Consider the following 23,954-nt stretch of genomic DNA (forward strand, 5'->3'; position numbering starts at 1 on the left):
ATTATATTAAACATTTAGGAAGATTAAGATGTAAAAACTCCTAAAATGAAAAATATCGATCTTTGATATGCTTGTTATTGTGTTATAATAATACTAGGAATATTTTTATAACACAATAATACATGAATAATATCATAATAATACCTGAATAAGGCGTCCTTGTGTTAGAACGAATTTTTTTCATTTTTTTTTTTATTTTTCTTTCCACATGACTTTTTATTGGACTGATATTTGTTCCCTGGTGGAGTCTGGCTTCCGATTTCGGAAGAAAAAAAAGGGTCCGACGGCCTCGGGAATGGGCGATGGTCGGGGGATAGCCGGCGGCAGTGGCGGCGGAGGAAGCAACCGGCCGGCGTGGCTACAGCAATACGACCTCGTTGGAAAGATTGGAGAGGGAACATACGGGCTCGTGTTTCTGGCCAAGACCAAACTGCGCAAGTGCTGCATCGCCATCAAGAAGTTCAAGCAGTCGAAGGACGGAGATGGCGTCTCCCCCACTGCTATTCGTGAGATTATGGTAGAAAAATCTTTTGTGTATCTTCCTCTTCAATTCTTTTAGTTTTACGTCTTCGATTAAGTAGTACTTGCGCAAGTTGACCACCATGTATGTCTCCGATGCAGTCGGTTGTTATGTTATTTATTTATTTATTTTTTGCTATTTTACTTTAATTTGTTGCTTCAATTTCACATGGAATCAGTGTTTTGGGGGTAGAAGGTGGCTCAGCAGGCACAAATTTGATGAGTTGAACATACGTTGAATCTTGCAGTTTTTCCGTCTAAGTGGAAAGAAGGATGGTATTGGCGTCTTCCCACCGCCATTCAGGAGCAATTATGATAGCCAAATCCACTTTGAACCCTTACTTTTTCGGTGCTCTTAAGTTTGTATTTTCGATCAAGTAACCCACAGAGAAGTTGTTGGCCCTGCATGATTTCCTGTGTAATTTTGTTTTGGGCAGGATATATGCATATCAGTGTTTGACGGGTAGAAAGAGGCTGATGTCATACCCTGATCCAATATGTTTTGGCAGCTTAATGAAAGAATGGCTCCAATGAGAAAATTTACATTCATTAGTTATATGACAGTTTATGCAACAATTTATAACAATTTATAACAATCAAAGTGATTCAGAGCATCAAAATCCAAGCATGTCAGCATAACAGTTCCACTGAAATAAAAAATTAAATCAAGCACTCCATTTACAAGTCACTGAAATAAAAAATTAAATCAAGCAATCCATTTACAAGTCATTTATACAAGCATCCCTTCTAGAAGTTACAAGCAGTAAGGTTTCAATATGCATAGACGCGATTTACTTTGCCTATTTGATAAGCTAAAATATGATTAATCCTGAACATAAACTCACAGCTCCCTTACCATTTTTTTCATTGGTTCTTTAGATATTTATGCAGTTCTTAAGCACAATGAAATACTAAGAGTATGTGGCAAGTTCGTTGACCCACAATTGTCTCCAAACCAAGCATATAAAGTATGCCATACAGCCATGGATAATGAAATATGATGTCAATTATAAACCACAATTAAGAATAGCATATTATTAACATGTTATAATTGTAAACATCATGTAATATAAAGGATGTTATAGTGTAATAAAGCATATGATGCAAGAATTCACTTAGCATTAATACAACATGTGATGCATGATGGCAGGGAAGCCTAGAGCTTGCATGATGGAGGGAAAAGGGTAGAGGCAGAGATCTTGTATGATAGAGGGGATTATTTTTTGTAAGCATGTAGCGGCGAGGGATCCGTTATAACCAATTAAGAGAGGTTGGCTTACTGGTGGTAAGTTTATATAGTTTAGTATTATGTGAAGGAAGTGTGGAGCCTTGTAGAGAGGCTTGGATATTTTTAGTGTTTACTAGAACAGTGGGAAATGAGAGAACCAGAATTACGGTTTGATGTTGGGGAGGGAGATCTTTACTATGGGGGTGCCTTGGGATTGCTTTGGAGTTATAGGAAATGATGAGTTGACTTGGATTGGGTATTTGACGGAGAGATGGGAGGTAAGGAGAGAGCAAAGCATATGTATAGAGTAAGGAGTTTACCACAATTTCTTTTGGGGTCGTCAAGTATATTATTCGTTAGGTTTCAACCAAGTCAAGGAAATATAGTGGTTCTAATTCATAGAAATCTTCATGGATCTCCTGTTTTGTGGCTGACCATAAACTTTTGGTGGGGAGATTTGAATGATTTTCATTATAATATTTTTTTTGGGAAGGTGGAGTGATCTTAATTTGTGGAACAAGTTGGAATTTAATAATGAAGGGTTCTACTAAGCTTGGATCATGCTTCTTGCTGTGAGATTTATATTTAGAAAACTCAATTTTATTTTATTAACTCAATTATCAGATGTATTAAAGACCAGCTTACCTATTTGAACTCATTTATTACATAGTTAATCTTAAATTATTTTGCTTTTATTTAAATATTATTTTAATATAATCAATATTCAATTTGTCAATCAAACTTCACTTCATTGATCAAGATTTATTAACATGACATCAAGGACCAAGGTTAGAATCCTAACCGCAACAACATTTTTCTCATTTGTAAGCCAAGTGGCAAACTATTTCAGTGAGTGAAATGCCAAAATGTTGGAATAATTTTTTAAACTTATCTATAGTATAAATTAAAAAACAACAAAAGTAATGGTTGCAATCTGATCAAATTTTAATCCTTCAATTGAAGCAAGAAACTGTTTATCGGGATAAGTACTGATTAAAGCAGCTTTGTTTGATTATTTTTTCTTATGATTTTACTCTTTTCACTTGAAACAAGAAGTTGTTCAAACTGATTTGTGAAGATTAAGCTTAACACCTCAGATGGCACTTAACAAGAATGAATGAAAAATAAATTTATAAATCCAACCCCAAATAGTTGGGATGAGATTAATGATGATGATGCCTTGAAACATAAATAAATATAAATTGTTATTTTTTTTAACTATTAAGAGCATGCATACTTGATATCGACCTGCCATTGATTTATTTTTTTTATTTCCCATTGTTTGATGGTTATAGTGAGCTCCATTTTTGCATGCATTTTGGAAAAATCAGCATGTATATGTATCTAAAATTATATTTAGATCTATATTGTAGTATTCAGTTGTCTTAGCCATTGAATGGTAATTAAGTTTCATTGTTAATAATATATCTCGGTTGTTGCAGTTGTTGCGGGAGATTTCACAGGAGATTGTTGTGGAACTAAGTTTCATTGTTAATAATATCTCTCGTTTGTTGCAGTTGTTGCGGGAGATTTCACAGGAGATTGTTGTGGAACTAAGTTTCATTGTTAATAATATCTCTCGTTTGTTGCAGTTGTTGCGGGAGATTTCACAGGAGAATGTTGTGAAACTTGTTAATGTACACATCAACCATGCTGACATGTCACTGTACCTGGCATTTGACTATGCTGATCATGACCTATATGTAAGTGCTGCCATATCTTCTGCAGTAACTTACCCTTCTGAATTGTATGTAACCGGTCTTAATATGGACGAGACTCTGAAATTTCTCTTTTTATGGTTTATGCTGCTGTTATTTGCGCCTTTTTCCTGTCAATAGGTGTTTTCTGCAATTAAGAAAAAGACTGAATGCTATATTTATTGTTTACTTTGGAAATGATTCTGTTTTGCAACCATGAAGCAAGAGTCTTTAGAGTTTTCTAACTTCATAAATATTAGGCTCCATGCTTTACATAATTTTCTGTTAAAGAATTTGATTGGATGATTACCAAATATATCTTTTTTTTATTACCGCATACCATATTAACTTTCTGCTTCTTAGAGTGATTGTTGTGAATATCCTATTTTAGCCATGATAGCTGTATGACTTTATTGGATAGCTGCTCAAAATCGCAAGTTACTTTCTTGATTTCCAGCAGAATTCTTGTCTCAACAAGCTGGTTTTGATATTCCCTCTTTGATTGATTTCTTGTAGTTGCCAGATTGCTTGCTTGGTTGATTTTGCCTTGGACATTTCGGTGGTGCTTGCACATTATCTTTAATTGTGTTGTTGCTTTCATGTTTCTACAAAAAAAATGTAAATATTTTCCCCTTTTTACATGTATATACTGCTTGTTTTCATGAATGATGCTGTATGAGTGGATAATAATGTATTCATTATAAGAATTTCTTTGTTCATGACATCAGTACGATGTTTCTGGTACACCAAAATTTCTTTACAATAACTGGAGAGAAATCCATTTCAACTCCTGCAGAATTATCTATTACAAGATTTTCCCTACTCTACCCAGTGGGCCATCTTCCTTTGTATAATGCACATTACTTAACACAAGCTCAATGGAGTCAACTTCGTTGAGTGGTTCAAATTCGTTATGCTTGGCCCAAAGGTAGGGGAAAGGCTGGGTAACTCACATAAGCTAAAAATCATCCATCTGAAGATGGACCAAATTACAACACTTCGGACGTTAAAGTTCCATTGTCAATTCCGCACATCCTAAGATTGGATGAACCTACTTGTTCTTCAAAACAACAAAGGTAATTTGGGAAGCTATTTAAGAGATCTATTCTGATCTAAATAACATAGCTTATATTTTGGAATTAGATTTAAAATCAAAATCACTCATCAAGCCAATAATAATTCCCCTAAATACCATAATTTAGATGAATTTATTCTATGAGATGGCATGAAATTGTTTGGTTGAAGTTGAAATGTATAAAAAAGATGCTTGAAAAAGAAAATTCTTTTCAGCTTCCTCCAACATCTCAATATAAACTCATCGAAGTATAGGTAAGATTGCTTGAGATGAAGTTAGTTTTGACCATTTGTGAATCCTTTACTGGAGTTAAAAAAGGGAAGAAATCAAAATGCATGTGATGATGAACTCAACAAATTGGATACGAAGCTTGTTGGATTCTCATGTTCCACTCTTGCTTGTAGCAAGAAGGATGGATGTTGAGAACACCAATTTCAAGAGAAAATATGGTGTGGTCATCCACCATACGCCACATCACACATGACCAAAATGGGACCTCCAGGAATATCAGCAGATTGGAAACATAAGCACCACATTTATATGGATCGCATAGCTCGAGTTTCAAATCAAAAAATTTCAAACCAATTGATTTCTTGATAAAACAAATACATATACTTTGTTAACTATTCAGACAACCAATGCATGTCACTATTCAAATAAATCAAAGAAATCTACGGTTTTTGTGATGTCAAAAGTGATTCCGAAAATATAGTTGTGTAAAACTTATAAAGTTGACTCCACTTTACAACGATGCCAAAAACTTGATGTTTTATTTTATGAATAAGAAATTTAAGTAATTTATATTGGGATTCTACGCAAGTATACGTATCATTATCAAGTAATATAAGACTTTCTATTTAAGCCCCAAATATCGATCCCACGAGGAATATTTAAATTTGAAATGATAAATTAACTAAGAAATTCATAGAAATAAAACAAAATTATTGTCACTAATTTCGAATTGTTTGAGATACTATCAGAACTAAATTATTAACTACTAGCAAAATTAAAATGTAACGTTTAAACAGTAACTACTAAACTATGTTTTATGTGATTATGTTTTCTAATATGAAAAAATATTTTTTCCACTACAATGAGTTTTTGGTAAAATGAGATAAGATAAATGGTTTAAATATGTATTGTGTCAAATAGGAACAATTTTAATTTTCTACCCTGATTCAGTGTTATAGAAAATTGTGTTATAGAGTGTTATAGAAAATTATTGACTAATCTCAGGTTTAGTCCCTAAATCCGTGTTTAGGCTAGAATACTGGTTCTCTCTCCAGAGCTCCCACTTCCCTTCCCCTGAAAGCTAACGCTCGCTTTAGTTCTTAAACACTAAGACCGAATTGGGGAATTTAGTCAGTCACCCTAAAATTTTCAATTCTACATCCAACAAAGTATATTTCCCTATTTATATGCACTTAACCTCATGAAATGCATTCTCAAGAACGAAATACTCCATGGAATTAAATGCAATTCTCACTTTTGTTGAAGAACTCATACTCCATTTTTTGGATCATATGTTTCACAATATATTTTAACAATTCAATTGACCAGATCGAAAAATAAATTAAGAACGAAGTTGAAAAATTATCGCAATTTATTTTATATTTTAAAATTGGCACATCCATATTATCTCTTCATTTCACCATATCTCAGAATAGGGAGAAGGATAGAGGGAACTACTCAAACTTCATGAGAAATAAATAACAAAACACAAATTTCATATATAAAATAAAGTTCATACAACATCGATAAACAAACAATATTTATCTGAAAAACTCTTTCTCAAAGAAAATCCTTTGTACCCTTTCCTTAGATGAAATCTCCCACTTCTTTCTCTTTAATACTCTTAGAGAAGAATTCTCACTTAAACTTACAATAAAAACTCAAAACTCTAAAGAAAAAAATGACTAATGTACTATAAGTGGCTGTGGGGAATGTGGAATAGTGTTGAAAGCGGTCGAAGGGGTCTTTTCTGATCAATTTTCGCTTTAAATAGAACCTAATGTCAGTTTTCCAATAGGTGTAGGAAGAAGAAATCTCTCACTTATCTCCATCTCTAACACTCTTAGAGAAGAATTCACACTTAAACTCACAAAAAAAACTCAAAACTCTAAAGAAATAAATGACTAATGTCCTATAAGAGACTGTGGGGAATGTGAAATAGTGTGGAAGAGTGGAAAGCAGTCGAAGGAGTCTTTTCTGATCAATTTCCCCTCTAAATAAAGCCTAATGTCGGTTTTCCAATAGGTGCATCAAAAAACTCTTCAAAAAGCGTTCAAATTTATCGAATTTTCTAGAAACAGGTCTTGCATCGACATTGGCGTTGTCGGCGCTAGTGACCGGTGAATTAATTCAATGTTCTCTGTTAAATGACGCCGTTGACGCTGAGGATAGTCAAACCTCTGTTCTGTAGGTCCGCGCCGTTGGCATTGAGTATTTCTTCAAAAATGCCATTTTGACTCCAAATTCCATCATTTTTGCTTCTTTTTTGCTTCAAGTCCTAAAAATCAATAACCTATAATAAAACATAAAAAAATACATTTCTTTAAAGTGCAATATCTCTAAAAATAAATATAAAATATAGGTCTAAATATGCATGTATTTTTAGTGCATCAAAATTCCCCAAATTTAAATATTACTTGTCCTCAAGTAAGTCTTTTACTACATAAAAATATGTCATGACAAATAATTTAACTTCTACATTTTCATATTTTAATTCACTAAATACAATAACATAACTTAAAAAAAATGTAAAATAACTTTAGAATATTAAAGGTATAAGAATATCTAGCAGTCAAGTCTCAGATTTTTGATTTTTTATTCTTTTCAAGAAAAATTGCAAATTGTCATATTAAAACCACTTATAATATCCATTTGAAAAAGAAATTCATGAAACTTTACTAGCAAATATGCTAATACTTAAATATAAGTTTAGAAAATGTAGCATAGCCTTCTTCTTTAAGTTGATTTAAGTGAAGACAATTTTTAATTAGGCATCTCCTCAAGCTTCTCTTCACATCTTTTTCTTTTCTTTTCTTTTCTTTTCTTTTCTTTCAGGATGATTTTCAATCATTTTTCTTTTCTTTTCTCTTTTTTTTGTGAGGATTACTATATCTGGATAGCCTTTAATGATTTTAAACTTCACTATCATCTTCTTAATGTTAAAAACTTTTCACATTCTTTTACTTTATAAATTTATATTAGCTTTAAAGATTTTTCATAAAGTTTTATTCTTTTATTCTTACATGAATCTCCAAGATTTTTTAACAATTCAGAAAAAAACAAATTCTTTTACTTATAATAGAAAAATAGTCTTATTCTCTTATACCAAATATCTTAATCTTTAAAATTAACTTTTATTATTGAACATTTTTACTTAAATTTATTCTATATTTAGAAACACAAATATAGTTATTTAAAGTTACCCTCTAATACCAAAGGTCATGTTAAATTTAAAATTTTTGAAAATATAGCTAATTGAGGACAAATAAAATTAAAATTTTTTATTTAAAAATGAATTTTTCTTCCCCCCAAACTTAAATTTTCAAAAGATTTAGTATGAAAAAAAAGGGTGAAAGAGAACATTTAATACATAAAGAAAAAACTTACTTGTTGAAAGTTCTGATATTGAAACATAACTCTGAAATATTGCAGGTGCTAATATGAAAAACTACAAGACTTAAAATATTAAATAATATATAATACGTATAAAAATTTGCTGAGAAATAGTTAACTATAAATACATTCAACAAAGTAAATACATTCAACAAAGTACTAAAAACTAACAACAGTACTAAAATAAATTCTAATGCAAAAAACAATTTTACAATCCTACTTTTCACAATATAACATAACATCTAAAATAAAACAAAGATCACACTCCAAAAACAAACAACAATAACAATAAAGTACAACCAACTATAAACTAAACAAAAGATCAAACTAAAACATCATCAATCATCATCATCTTCTTCTTCTATATCAAAGTTTTGCTGCTGATATGGGTTAAATACATGGTGAGTAGGAAACTGAACTGAGTGGTCACCCCTCATGTATCTGACCATCGCATAATCACAAGTAGCATCATATTCAAGCTTTTGCCTTGTCAAATCATCATTATGTGCATTTATGGCGTTTACATTTTCCATTCTGTTTTCCATCCTCAAGATATCTCCCTATTGGATCATCAGTTGCTCCATTAAGTCCCTGGAGAGTAGGGGTACTAGAAGTAGAAGGAATATCCCTACTCCTACTTTCAGATCTCCATCCAACATGAGATTCATAAGTCTTAATATTTACAGACCCAATAGGTTTTAAAGGTTCAATCCTCTCCTCATCCATTCTAAAATTAACTTTTGTCTGTTCACATAGTGTGAAGATCAGGGCAGGGTGTGTTAAACTACCAGTATTCTCTCCCAAAGCAATAGAACGAGTATTTCTATAAACAGTAGAGCCTACATCTATCTTTCTCATCTGCTGGATACAAAAGTTCAAGATGACTCTATCCTTTGTAACCTCGCTATGATGATTTGTTGGTATCATTCTAACAGATATAAAATAATGCCAGATCTTAAATACTACATTTAACATAGAAAGAGGGAAGTTTACCTTAACATTATTCTTCACCTTCCAAGCTCCTCTTCTATCGGTAAGAAAATAATTAACTTCATCTAAGACCTCATTTGTAGCAGAAAATAATTTGTACTGATAGTTATACACATCCTCTAACTGATAAAATTCATTAATTTTCATTGGAGTCCACCAATTTCCCACGAACAAACACATAGTCTTTAGAAGTTTCTTTAAAATTGGCATAGAACTACATAAAACTCCATCACTATATCAATAATAGCCTCGGCTGGAAAGTAACAAAAATTCTCCCACTACTGGATATTAATTAATATTTCGACTTTTCCATCCGAATTTTTAAATCCTCGATCCGAAATTACTTTCTTTGTTGCAAGCAGATTATTGAAACAAATGTTACCTTTGTAGTTGACAAAAAATTGATCATCATAATCTACCTTTCTCTTTCCCTTCCTCATTCTCGGTACCATGGTAACCTAAGAAAATTTTGATAAAATCTAAATAAATTCCCAAAATTTTGAAAATCACAATGTGGAACGTTTTAAACTTAAATCTATTAAGTAAGAAAATTTTTCACCAAAGGATTTTATCAAAATCTTCTAAAAAAATTTCAAAATTTTGGATCTTGACAATGTAAGATAAATCCTTGGTGAAAGAAAAAAATTTTTGGTTCAAAATGTAGCTCTTATCGAAAGAAGATGAAATCCGAACCTCTTTTGCCTTAAAATCGCCTCAAATCCAATCAATAGTAAGCTCTAGGTGCACAAATCGGAGGTTGAAGGTGACCGAAAGGGTAAAAATGGTGTTTTTACTGCGCAAATTGCGAATTTTAAGGGATTTGGGTGCTTTCGAGTCGAGGGCGTTGTCGGCGCTAGTGACCAAAAATTCAATTTTTCAATTTTCGCAATTTTCAACTTTATTTCAATTCACTCCAAAGTCTAATTAGTCTTTTAAACACTAATTTTCATCTTAAAATGATTCACAAACAAGTATTTTAACAAACAACACTAAACTAACTTTTATATATGAAAATACACTTTTACAAATACATTTTTATAATCACACTTCCACATCCTTAAAGCAAACTAAATTATAATTTAAATTATAATTCAGCGTCGAAATCAAGACACAACATTAGAATGCTGATACAAAACTATATACACAATCAAAGTTTATAGAGTTCTAAAGTAAAGTAAAATAAAGTAAAGAAAATCCAACACAATCACATTAAAAATATAATTATTTTAAAATAGTAGAGGGTCAAACTTTTCCAATTATTCTGCTTCATCCTCAGTACTTTCTCCTCTAATCTCTCTCATAAACTGGCAATGGACATACAAATTATAGAAAAGTCGGTTCAGAAATTGATCAGTCGAATTTTTATCGATCCATCCGTTTTTCTTGAATATCTGCACCAAACCTGCTTTAGTTGTTCTAGTATGATCAAAGTTCTCCTTCATCCTCCAATCTAAGTGATAAAAAAAGTAGTTAAGATTTCCTATTGCATTTATAATACTCTGAAGTTCTCCTTCGATTTTCTTTATTTTCTTCTCCAAAGTTATTGAACTTCCAACTGTTTGTGGCATTAATGGTGTTGAACCATGTGATGAATGATCCAAAATAATATCTAATGCTTCATTTTCATTCCCAATATAATTCTTATCAATAGGAATCATGGGCTCGCAGGGTAATAATACTCTCCCAACTTTCATATGACACTTGAAATTGACTGCATAGTAAGAAAATTGTAGAAGGATGCCATAGTCCATTTATAGACCCATTCATAATAATACCCATAATAGATTTGAAAATAATCGATCCCACATCAATGAGCGTTTCCATTTGAATGCAATAGTTTAAAATTGCACTTTCTTTTGTAATTCTACTAATCTTCATGGTAGAGAGTAATTTTACAGAGATGAAGAAATGTCATTATTTTGATATTGGATTAAGTAGTGAAGCGGAGAAACTAACGTATCCCTCATCTCTAATTTCCCAATTATCATTTTCATGCGTCAGAAAATGATATACATCTTGCATGATATCTCTCGTTGGGATAAAATTCGTATAATGACAGATTGACTCGTTTTCTTCCATATACAAATCATTAATTCGAGGCAGAGTAAATGGTACAACCTTACCTCGAACGAAGACGGCTCCTTGGGTAATTCCATGTAAGCTAGCATAGAATTCCTTTACCACTGGTATAACAACTGCAGCGGTGGTGTAGCATAGAACTTCCCAACGTCTCTGTACAATGATTTTATCAATCTGAGAACTTGGATTAATCAATCCATGATTGACAAAACATCTCTCATTGATAAGTCTCTTTTTCTTAATGACTTTGTCTTATAATCTCTGCGCGTTAAAATTAATAAACTTTCTTCTATTGAAAACTCCATATCTGGAAGTATTTCTGGAATTGGAAGCCATGAATTTCGAAATTTGGAAGTTTCTGGTCGTCCAAGGCAGTTTCCAACGCAGTTTTTAGGCCTTTAAAAACACCTCCCATCGGTTATTTAGAAGTGTAATCCCGCTAAAGTCTGCCAAATTCGTCCTGAATGCACGGAACTGCATGGGATGCTGTCGGCACTCCCGATGGTGTTGTCGGTGCCATGGCTCGTGTAGAAGGGCGCCATCGGCGCTAGAGGCCAAAATTGTCTCTTATTTTTTTGGTTCAATTCGATTCCAAATTTTTCACTAATACCAATATTTATCTTAATTTATGATATATAAAATTGTGTAAGATTCAAAAATATTATTATTTCCTAATATATAAAACACTTATTAGACAAAATAGTAAGATATAAATATATATAGATATATGTAGATTTATATATGGGCTGCCTCTCACAAATCGCTTGGTTTAACGTCGTCAGTCTGACATACCATTGTTTAATCAAGATGATTTAACATCAAAATTTCTTTAAATTGTGACATGTGCTCTTCATAATAATTTTTCAATCGATGCCCATTAACTTTAAATATCTTTCCAGTTTTAGGATCTTTAATAATGATAGTTCCATAATGATAGAATTTAATCACTTTAAATGGTCTTAGCCATTTAGATTTCAGTTCTCCTGAAAATAATCTCAATCTTGTATTATATAATAGAACTTCTTGTCCATGTTCAAACTTCTTTTTAATAATCTTTCGATCATGCCATATTTTCATTTTCTCTTTATAGATTTTTGCATTATCATATGTTTTATTTCTAATATCCTTAAGTTCATTGAGTTGCAACAATCTTTTCTCACCAGCATCTTTTAGATTAAAATTAAATTTCTTAATAACCTAAAGTGCTTTATGCTTCAATTCTACTAGTAAGTGAAATATTTTTCCAAAAATAAGTCTATATGGTGACATTTCAATAGGAGTCTTATAAGCAGTTTTCTATGCCCATAATGCAGTATCTTTAAAATGAGATCCTCTATCTGTAATAATTACTCTCGGCATTCTATATCTTGTAAAACTATTTTTATTTAAAAATTTAGAAACACTCCGAGCATCATATCTAAGTACAACAATAACTTCAATCCATTTGGACATATAATCAACAAGTAATATATATAAATTTCTAAATGAAGACATAAATAGTCACATAAAATTTAATCCCTACACATCAAAAATTTTAACTTCTAATGTGTAATTTAGAGACATTTCATTTATTCTAGAAATATTTCTTACTCATTAACATCGGCTAATATCAATCGCATGATTAATATATTCATTAACGTCTCTAAAAAGAGTAGATTAATAAAATACAGCTTGCAAAATTTTATATGCAGTTCTATTTGTTCCAAAATATCTTCTAAATTCAGAATCATGACATCTTTCAATTATTTGTTGAGTTTCTTTATGAGGCACACACCTCCTAATAATTAGATCTTTACATTATTTATACAAATATGGGTCATCTCAAAAATAGAATTTTGAATTATAAATAAATTTCTTTAATTATTGATTCTTAAGGTAGTAGAATATCACTTAGAATATAATTTACTATATCGACATACCACAGTATATTCATTATATCAATATTATATAAATCAAGGAAACTTTCTAAAATTTCATTTGCAAAATTAGTTAATATTTCTTTTTCTAGTCTAGACAAATGATCAGCTATTTGATTATCATTTTCCTTTCTATCAATTACCATAAAATCGAACTCTTGAAAAAGAAATATTCATCTAATTAACCTTGGTTTAACATCATTCTTTTGCATTAAGTATTTGATAGCAGAATGATCTGGTATTTGATAGCAGAATGTTAAGTATTTGATAGCAGAATGATCTGTGTGCACTATATATTTGGTTCTAATCAAGTAAGGTCTAAACTTATCAAAAACATCAATAATAACTAATAACTCTCTTTTAATGGTAGTGTAATTAATTTGAGCATCATTTAGAGTTTTACTAGCATAATATATTACTTTAAAAAGTTTATTGTGTCTTTGTCTTAAAATAACTCCAATAGCATAATCATTAGCATCCCACATTATTTCAAATGATTTCTCCCAGTCAGGTGGAACTATTATAAGTGCAGTGATTTATTTTTCTTTCAATAATTTAAATGCTTTTATGCATTCCTCATTAAAATCAAATTTTGTATCATTTTCTAAAAGTTGGCATAATGACTTAGTTATTTTTGAAAATTTTTTCATACGACGCCTGTAAAAATTAGCATGTCCTAGAAAACTTGTTACTACTCTAACCGTAGTAAGAGATGGTAATTTCTCAATAACTTGAATTTTTGTAGGATCTATTTTCATGTCATTTTCAGAAATTTTATGCCCAAGTACAATTCCTTCTACAACTATAAATTGACATTTTTCCCAATTTAATACTAGGTTGATTCGTTCACATAATTTCAGAATTTTTTTCTAAATTATTTAAACATAATTCAAATGAAGTGCGGAATACAGAGAAATCATCCATAAATATTTCCATTCATGTTCAATCAAATTACTAAAAATTGACATCGTACATCTTTGAAATGTCGCAGGTGCATTGCATAGTCCAAAAGACATTCTACGAAAAACAAGTGTTCCGTAAAGGCTTGTAAATGTTGTTTTCTCTTGATCCTCAGGAGCAATTAGAATTTGATGATACCCGATATATCAATCTAAAAAACAGTAATAATTTTTTCCAGCCAATTTATGCAACATTTAGTCTAGAAAGGGTAAAGGAAAGTGATCTTTCCTGGTGACCATGTTTAATTTTCTATAATATATACAAATTCGCCAACCAGTAACTTGCCTTAATAGAATTAATTCTTTTTTCTCATTTACTTTAACGGTCTCTTCTCCTTTCTTTGGAACACAATGAATTGAAATTATTAAAATACTGTCTGAAATAGGATATATAATTTCAATATCTAACCATTTTAAGATTTCTTTTTTAACAACTTCTTTCATTATTGAGTTTAATCTCCTCTGAGGATCAGCTTTAGGTTCGTATTGTTCATCTAATAAAATTCTGTGCATACAAATTGAATGACTAATTCCGTTAGTATCTGCTAAAGTCCATCCAAAAACCTTTTTATATCTTTTTAACATTTCTGTTAATTTTTGTTCTTGAATTTCAGTTAAATCAGAAGATACAATAACAGACAATGTAGATGAATCTCCTAAAAACACATTTTAAAAGGGTAGGTAATACTTTCAGTTCAAGTTCAGGTGATTTAATACTTGAAGGAATAAAATTTATATTATCATTTTCCAACAAATCTAAAGTTTCAAATTTGTTTTGAATATAATCTAAATTCTCTTCTTTTATTTTATTCTCATAATTTTCTTGTTGCCATAATAATCAATAACTTCTATTCTAAAGCATTCATTATCTTTTTCTATTACAAGATATTTCATAGCTTTCATAATATTAAACATAATATTAAATGTTACTATTCTCATTATTAATTCTCCTTTTTGCATATCTATCACAGCTCTCCTTGTTGCAAGAAATGGTCTTTGTTGCAAGAAATTGCAAGAAATGGTCTCCTCAAAATAATAAGAATCTCTTTATTTTCCTCCATCTAATACTATAAAGTCTACAGGAAAAATAAATTTATTCACTTTTACTAATACATCTTATATAACTCCTTTAAGATAAGTTATTGATCGATCAACTAACTGAAGAGTTACAGTAATAGGGAAAATCTCTCCTAAATCTAAACGTTTTAAAATCGATAGAGACATAAGATTGATACTAGCTGCTAAATCACATAAGACTTTTTCAAAAAACTTTTCACCAATAGCACAATGTATAGTAAAACTACCAGGATCTTTTAACTTTTCAGAAAATTTTTTCTGAATAATAGCGTTACACTCTTCACTGAGTGCAACGGCTCATTATCTAAAAACTTCCTTTTCTTATTAAGTATATCCTTCATGAACTTCACATAGCTTGACATTTGTTCAAAATTTTCACAAATGGAATGTGAAAGAATGTTTATCGTTAACTTTTTAAGAATTTCCAAAAAATTTATAAATTGTTTATCGTTATTCTCTGTTTTAATTTTTGAGGAAACAAAGGTAGTGATTTTTCTAAAGGAACTTGTATTGGTTGATTTTCATTGTGGTCGCTTTCAGTCTCTTCCTTCTCCTCCTCAACGTCAGTTTCTCTTTGGATTCTTGTTTATACTTCTTTTTCACTTCGTAATTGAATAACTTTAATTTGCTTCTTATTTTGATCTTTTGGTTAACTTCCACAGTACTTGGAAATATTCCTGAAGGTCTGTTACTAAGTGCAGTAGCAATATGTCCTAATTGATTTTCAATACTTCTAATAGCAGCCCATTGATTTTGCATTTGATTTCTCATATTCAACATCAGTTCTTCCATCGTCAACTTCTTTTCCTTAACTTGTGGGTTAGGGTTAGAGTTAAATCCAGGAGGATAATCATGTCAATAATTAAGATTTCCTTGGTTGTTTAAATTTTCTAAGGGGTTCACCGAATTGTTATAATTATTTCAACTAAAATTAGGGTGATTTTTCAATGAAGTGTTATAATAATTAGAATAAGGATTGCTATTTCGATTATTTATATCATTCAAAGATTCATAAGATGATTGAATATCAATTATCTGCCATAGTGAATTTTTCTCTAATATTGGTGGTATTTGAGAATTGTTCACTCCAATTTTATCAATATTTTTTGATATAACAACAATTTGAGATGCTAAAATAGACCTTGCATAAGAGTCATGAATACTTGCTACTCTCTTAGGATTTACCCGTTTAAAGGGCCATTGAAAATTGTTAGTAGTCATTTCTTCTATTAAAGAGTATGTTTCATCAAAATGTTTTGACATCAGTGATCCATTGCAGCAGCATCTATAATAGATCTAAGTGATCTTACTAATCAATTGTAAAAAGTTTGAATTATTAACCAATCTGGTAAAACATGATGTAAACATTTTCTAAGGAGATCTTTAAATCTTTCCCAGACTTCATTAATCGATTCCCCTTTAAACTGACAAAAAATGTAATATTATTTCTAAGTTTAGCAGTTTTCGAGGGTGTAGAAAATTTAGACAAAAATTTTTGTGATAGTTCTTCCCAAGTTCTGATAGATTCAGGTGCTAATGAATTTAACCAAGTTTTAGTTTTATCCCTTAATGAAAAAAGAAAAAGTCTAAGCCTAACAACATCATTAGACACTCCAACATATTTAAAAGTAACACATATTTCAAGAAAACTAACAAGATGTAAGTTAGAATGTTCATTAGGTGCTCTTCCAAACAGATTATTTTGTGCCACTTGAACAATAATAAGTTTAAGCTCAAATGAATTAACAGCAACATCAGAATACTGAATAGTCAAGTGAAGTTCATTTGCTGTCAGATTAGTATATTCGTTTAAAGGTATTTGTCGATTTTCATTTATTTGATTATTTAAGTTATTTGTCATTTTGTTCAAATTTTTAATTTCTTTTTGTTGTTTTTGAATTTTTTTAATAGTACATTCTAATTCTAAATCGTAAGGTACTAAATCTTCAGATCCAATATTTCACATAAACAAATATAATAAGCATAGAAAAATTTCTTAAAAATACTCTTTTATATATATATATATATTATGATTTTTGATTTTTTTTTTAATAATAAATTTTTTTATTATTTTATCTCTAAATTTTTTAATTTATTAAATCTATTTAATTTACCGTTAACTATCCCGACAACGTCGCCAAAAACTTGATCCCGAAAATATAATTTTGTAAAACTTATACAGTTGACTCCGCTTTACAATGATACAAAAAACTTGATGCGTTATTTTATGAATAAGAAATTTAAGCAATTTATGTTGGGATTCTACGCAAGTATACGCATCTTTATCAAGTAATATAAGACATTCTATTTAAGTCCCAAATATCGATCATACGAGGAATGTTTAAATTTGAAATGGTAAATTAACTAGGAAATTCACGGAAATAAAATAAAATTACTCACTAATTTTTAATTGTTTGAGGTACTATCAGAACTAAATTATTAACTATTAGCAAAACTAAAATGCAAAGTTTAAACAATAATTACTAACTATGTTTTATGTGATGAAGTTTTCTAATATGAAAAAATATCTTTCCCACTACAATGAATTTTTGGTAAAAATTTTTGGTAAAATGAGCATCTTTTTTTGTGAAATAAGATGAGATAAATGGTTTAAATATATATTTTGCCAAATTTGAACAATTTTAATTATCTACCATGATTCAGTGTTATAGAAAATCATTGACTAATCTCATGTTTAGTCCCTAAATCTATGGTTAGGCTAGGAGGATACTGACTCTCACTTCAGAGCTCTCACTTCTCTTCCTCTGAAGGCTAATGCTTGCTTTAGTTTCTTAAACACTAAGATCTTAGTCTGTCACCCGAATTGGAGATTTTAGTCTGTCACCATAAGATCTCTAATTTTACACCCAACAAAGTATATTTCCCTATTTATTTTCTCTTAATTCCATGAACGAAATACTTCTTCATGGAATTAAATGTGATTTTCACTCTTGTTGTAGAACTCATACTCCATTTCCCGGATCATATGTTTCACAACATATTTTAACAATTCAATTGGTCAAATCGAAATGTAAATTATTTTATATTTTAAAATTGACACATTCAAATTATCTCTTCATTTCATCATATCTCAGAATAGGGAGAAAGATAAAAAAAACTACTCAGACTTCATGAGAAAGATAGAACAAAACATAAATTTCATATATAAAAGAAAGTTCATATAACAATATTAAACAAACAACACTTACCTGAAACTCTTTCTCAAAGAAAATCTCTTATAGCCTCTCTTAGAAGATGTAGGAAGAAGAAATCTCTCACTTCTCACTCTCTCTAACACTCCTAGAGAAGAATTCCCACTTAAACTCATCACAAAATCTCAAAACTCTAAAGAAATAAATGACTAATAGACTCTTAAGTGGCCGTGGGGAATGTGAAATAGCGTGGAAGGAAGTGGAAAACGGTCGAAGGGGGTCTTTTATGATCAATTTCCGCTCTAAATAGAGACTAATGTCAATTTTCCAATAGGTGCATCCAAAAACTCTTTAAAAAACTTTCAAATTCGTCGAATATTCTAGAAACAGGTCTTGCACCGACATCGGCGCCAGTGATCCGTGAATTAATTCAATGCTCTCTGTTAAATGACGTCGTCGAAGCTGAGTATAGTCCGGCCTCTGTTCTGTAGGTTTGCGCTGTCGGCGTCCATCGGCGCCAGTGATCCGTGAATTAATTCAATGCTCTCTGTTAAATGACGTCGTCGAAGCTGAGTATAGTCCGGCCTCTGTTCTGTAGGTTTGCGCTGTCGGCGTCCATCCTTGCACTGAGTATTTCTTCAAAAACTCCATTTTGACTCTAAATTTCATCTTTTTTGTTTTCTTTTTGCTTCAGGTCCTAAAAATCAACAACGTACAATAAAACATGAAAAATACATTTCTTTAAAGTACAATATTACTAAAATTGAGTATAAAATATAGGTCTAAATATACATGTATTTTTAGTGCATTAAAAAGTTAAACTAAGCACTTTAAACTTTGAAATCGATGCTCAAACAATGTTAGATTGTGAATGTATGGGGATATCGATCATATGACAGAGTCAAATATTGTGTTTAGATTGCCGATGTATGGGGATATTGATCATATGTCAGGGTCATATAGAAAAAATACTTATCCTGTTGATGCTTGGGTCACAAATGGAAATAAATCTCTTGTTGTTGGCCAAGGGATGGATTGTGCATCATATTTTTAGTTAAAAGCTGTTCATGTACTTAAGTTGATTTACGAAATACTTTATGTTAGAAAGTTAACTCGAGATATGGATATTATAAAGTAACATGTTTTCTTTCTCATTGTGAATTTTATACCTAGTCTTTGGGGTAGATGATTGGCAATAGTAGCAAAAGAAATTGCTTCTACCTCTTCATTTTTGAAGCCTCCTTCTAATTTGTCTCTCTCTCTCTCTCTCACTTGAAATTCTGATATTATGTTATGAAATTTAGTTTTTAGGGCATTCCGATTTTTCCTTCATATAAATTCTTTTATAATTATAATAACTCATTAATAAAAAAGAAACTACATGTGGCTATCTTATGAGTTTCAAGCTTTTATCACCAAGACTGACAATGTCATTGTTCTAAGTAACATATATGAAGCTCTTCCAGGATCAATGCGGAAGTAACTTGTTTTTGAAGAAATAAGATTCCTCCATAAAAACATGGCTTTAGATATTGTTGTTCTTTTTAAGAGTAAGAATTTGAAAGGAAGTAAGTGAATCTTTATAGTTAAATATAAAGAAGATGAAAATACTAACAAATATAAAGCTCTATTGGTGGCTCATGTAGAAAAATAAATATTATTGTTGAAATTCCATTAGGTTACAAATAAGGACTCTGAATAATAGGAAAAATAATGACAAAAATATAAAAGATACCCTAGGGTGAGGGCGATGGCGGTGAACACCAGATGGACATTAGGTGGTGGTGGATTGGCAGGTTGCGACAGTCGTAGGAAGGGTGGCTGGGGTCAGACTAGTGGCCAGTTATAGCAGATTGCAAGGTTGGCTAAGGCCACAGGTGGGGACATGATATGGTAATACGACACCAGTTGAGCGGATTAAAGGAGGGGTTTCTCTGTCATAGGGTGGGTTGGTGGAGACAGCGAAGTAGCATGTGGAGTGGTAGAGAGTTTACAACAAGGAGGGAATTGGGGACGTGGACTGGAATACAAGGAAGATTGGGGATTTATATTGCAGAGACAACATGTCTACTGTTCTTGGGCAGAGGCAACAAATACAATGAAAGGGACAACAGAGGAAAGGTCGTGGGGGATGAGAAGGTCGAAGATAATCACTACCTCGGAGCAAGATATAGCCGAGCACCACTCGTCCTCTAATACAATTTGGTGTGGGAAAAGGAGGACGCCGACGGTTGTCCAAATTGAAACCACAACAAAAAATGACCCTAAAAAGAAAATAACATCTATTATAATAGTAGATGAGTAGGAGCACTTGGGTGCAACCCTAAACCAAACAATTTAGTCGGTCGGCCCCCAGTGTTTCCCTTCCTAATCCACTTCAATAGTTCAGCCACCGGTTCAAGAGAGCCCGCGTGACATGGTTTCTCAAAAACATTTACAAGTAATTGAGTAAACATTTGCCCCTCTTGCAAAGCTTCATACTACTTAGGTTATATTAACTATTTAACTAATTTTAATTGGGCGCTCCGATTGGACATACAAATACTTTTTTCAATGGCGAGTTAGACGAAGTTTGCTCTAGGACTCCACTAAGATTTCATTTAGAAAAGGTAGAGAAAGTGTGCGAGTTGAAAATACTTCTTTTTGTCATAGAGGCAATTCCCTCGAGTTTGGTTCTAATTTTATTTCAACTCTAAATTGACTAGGTTATATAAGAAAAAAATTGATGGCATTGTAAAATTCAAACTCAATGGAAAGAAATCAATCCACTAATCATGTATGTGGATGCTATTGTGCTTTCAGATATTATACATTTTAAATTTATTTACTAAAAAGGTGATTGAAGAAGTGAAGAAGTGAAGAAGTTGGGTGCATTTATGCACTTATTTTGGATGAAATAACTCAAAGTAAAAAAGATATATTTATTTCTCAAAGAAAATGTATTCTTTACTCTTTAAAGAGATTCATAAATTTTGATATAGACCTGTGGGAAGTCTACTACATTTGAATTGAATGTGGAAGATTGGTGAAGAAGATCATTTTGTGGAATAGGGAGATATCAACAAGTAGTTGGTAGACTGATATCAACAATTAGTTGGTAGACTAAATTAATTCACTAATTAGGTTTGATATTGCTTATGTAGTAGTTTGATGAGTCAATTCATTCATTCCCTCGATCAATTTTGCATGGATGCTGTAATTCATCAATTAAGATATTTAAAGGGTATTTTAGAACCGGCTTAATGTCTCAAAACAAACAAAAGAGATAACCATAAAAGGATTTTTTAATATTTATTAGGTAAGTAGCGAGTTTAGAAAGTCTACCTTGTGATTGGTGGGCAAATCTAGTCTTATGTAAAAGTAAGATATTATTTGCTATGACTTGAAGTGGCATTGAGGTAGAGTTTCATGCTATGCACAAGGTTTTGTGAAATAATTTGGCTAGGAAGATTGATGGAGGACTTACAAATGTATGGTTATTTTCCAAGTACTCTCTATTATGACAATAAATTTGCAATTAGCCTTATAACCAGTCATGTGCAACACAGTTGAATCAAACATGATAGACTTGAGGCACTCAATGTTGCATTCATAGCAATTGTGATTTCCTTGTGAGACTACTACTTTGATGTTCGTTCTTTAGTCATATCTCCTTTCAAATTCACATAAATTAGATATTCTTATCCTTACAAATAATATATCATCTCGGGAGACCTAGATTAGAAATTCATTTATAGTGACTTCAAGGTCGGTCGTAGTAGATTCTAATGGACAGATTTCAAAGGAGAAAGTATCCCATTTTTATGGCTTTTTAGTTGACTTCTACTTTTTTTTTTCCCTTAAACATTTGCATTTGTTACGTATTTTGAGTCTTGCCATTTTTTCCTTTGGTTTATTTTTTGCTTTCCTTTTCTCTAGTCCCTTCAACTATTTCCTACCCAACTATATATTTTTCTTTTGTAGTTTTCATGTCTTTGTCACCTTTTATGAAGGGGTTTAGCGCAATCATGGCCATTAACAGATTTCTTGAAGAAGAAAGCATTTGATTGGCTATCTTCAGCGGACTATTTCTTTAATTAATTAAATATAAACGGCTGATTCTCCTATCCTTTTCCAACGTCACTTTTCTAAAGTATTTTTAGTAGCTTGTGATGCCTCTTAAATATGCATTGTTGGTGACCTTAGCTAGTAGTCTTGCCCTACACTCTTTTAGTTAAAAAAAAAAAAAATAGTGACAGCTATCCTTTTCTAAATGCGATCACGAGTTTACACAACTTACATGCCTTATGACACTTTTGTCACTATCTTTTGCCATACGAGTTTGTTCACATGGATGATGAGGCCTTGATGTACGTACAATCACTAAGTAACCAAATGAATGGCACTAAATGGGCCTCATATCTTTAGAAGTACAGGTTTATCGTCAAGCATCTTGTGGGTGTGTTAATAATTAGGCTGCCAATGCCATCTTTCACATCCACTCACACTTATTTATTATGTTTATTTTAGTTCATGTGTTTTCTTGATCGAAAGAAGACTATGCTGCTCTTGCTCTGACTTTAAGGAATTCTACATTTCAACCACTATGGAAAGTTATCCTACTCTTTTTACCTTTTCACTTTATGATTGTTTCCATTTTGGGAATCCCTTCTTTGTGCTACCCATATATTGTTGAGAAGCTATTTTATTTGAGAATTACATGCATGTGGTTTAATCAAGCATGTTGGTTGTTGTAAAACTAGGACTTACCAAGAGTATTTTTTTCCTTCCTTCCATGAAACTAGTTTTTTCTCATGTCATCAGGACCATAAGCACCATTGCTCATCCCGCATTCACCTTGGTAAGATCTTATTATAAATTTTATTCTTGGTTTTGCTAAAAGTGGCTCACAAATTGTACTCCATATTTGTTATAGTTAACCGAATCTATAACTTGGCTTACTTTTTACTATGCACTAATATTGCGAACATGACATATGAATTGTCCATTCTTTAGTGATATGTTTTCCATGTCAATTTTTTTTAAACGTGACACTTAATTTGCTTGATATTTCTGACTAACCTTATGGAAACGTTTTGGCAATACCTTAGTTTTGGTTTGTTTTTCAACCACAAATTATGCGTAAATAGAAGTGCTCAACAGTAGTTTTGGCAATCATCTATATTTCCTTATGGTTAAAATAATGGCAAATGGGTTTAGTATTATCTATATCTCAAGTTGAAGGTTCCTAGAGATATCCTTTGGAGAGTTTTTGAGATGAAAGGTGTTGATATGACTTATATTCAAGTCATTAAAGATATGTATACTAGAGTTGTTACTTGTGTTCGAATTGAAGGAGGATTGACCAAATATTTTCCTATTTCTGTTGGATTACATCAGGGATCGGCTTTAAGCCCATATATTTTTTCTTTAGTTATGGATGGTCTTACTAGACATTTTCAAGAGGATGTACCTTGGTGTATGTTTTTTGCTGATGATATCCTTCCGTGGATAAGACGAGCGAAAGAGCCCAGGAAAAAACTTGAATTATGGCGGTTTACAATGGATCTAAAGGCCTTCATTTGAGTAGAACTAAAATTGAATATATGGAATGTAATTTTCGTAGTAGTAGAAAGTGTAACTTTGGTGTAACTTTGGG

General features: G+C 31.5%; 1 protein-coding gene across 2 annotated transcripts in view; it reads left to right on the forward strand.

Moving 5' to 3' along the window:
- Nucleotides 1-235: 235 nt before the first annotated feature.
- LOC110021957 (cyclin-dependent kinase E-1) overlaps nucleotides 236-23,954 on the forward strand; it is a 62,778-nt gene continuing 39,059 nt past the window's right edge. For both annotated transcript variants that reach the window (XM_020720690.1, XM_020720691.1), the window contains exons 1-2: nucleotides 236-517; nucleotides 3,340-3,450. In XM_020720690.1, the coding sequence (XP_020576349.1) occupies nucleotides 296-517; nucleotides 3,340-3,450 (333 nt within the window). In that variant the 5' untranslated portion in view covers nucleotides 236-295. The remainder of the gene's footprint in view (nucleotides 518-3,339; nucleotides 3,451-23,954) is intronic.

This window comes from Phalaenopsis equestris, unplaced genomic scaffold (assembly GCF_001263595.1).
Source record: "Phalaenopsis equestris unplaced genomic scaffold, ASM126359v1 Scaffold000154, whole genome shotgun sequence".
Classification (NCBI taxonomy): Eukaryota; Viridiplantae; Streptophyta; class Magnoliopsida; order Asparagales; family Orchidaceae; genus Phalaenopsis; species Phalaenopsis equestris.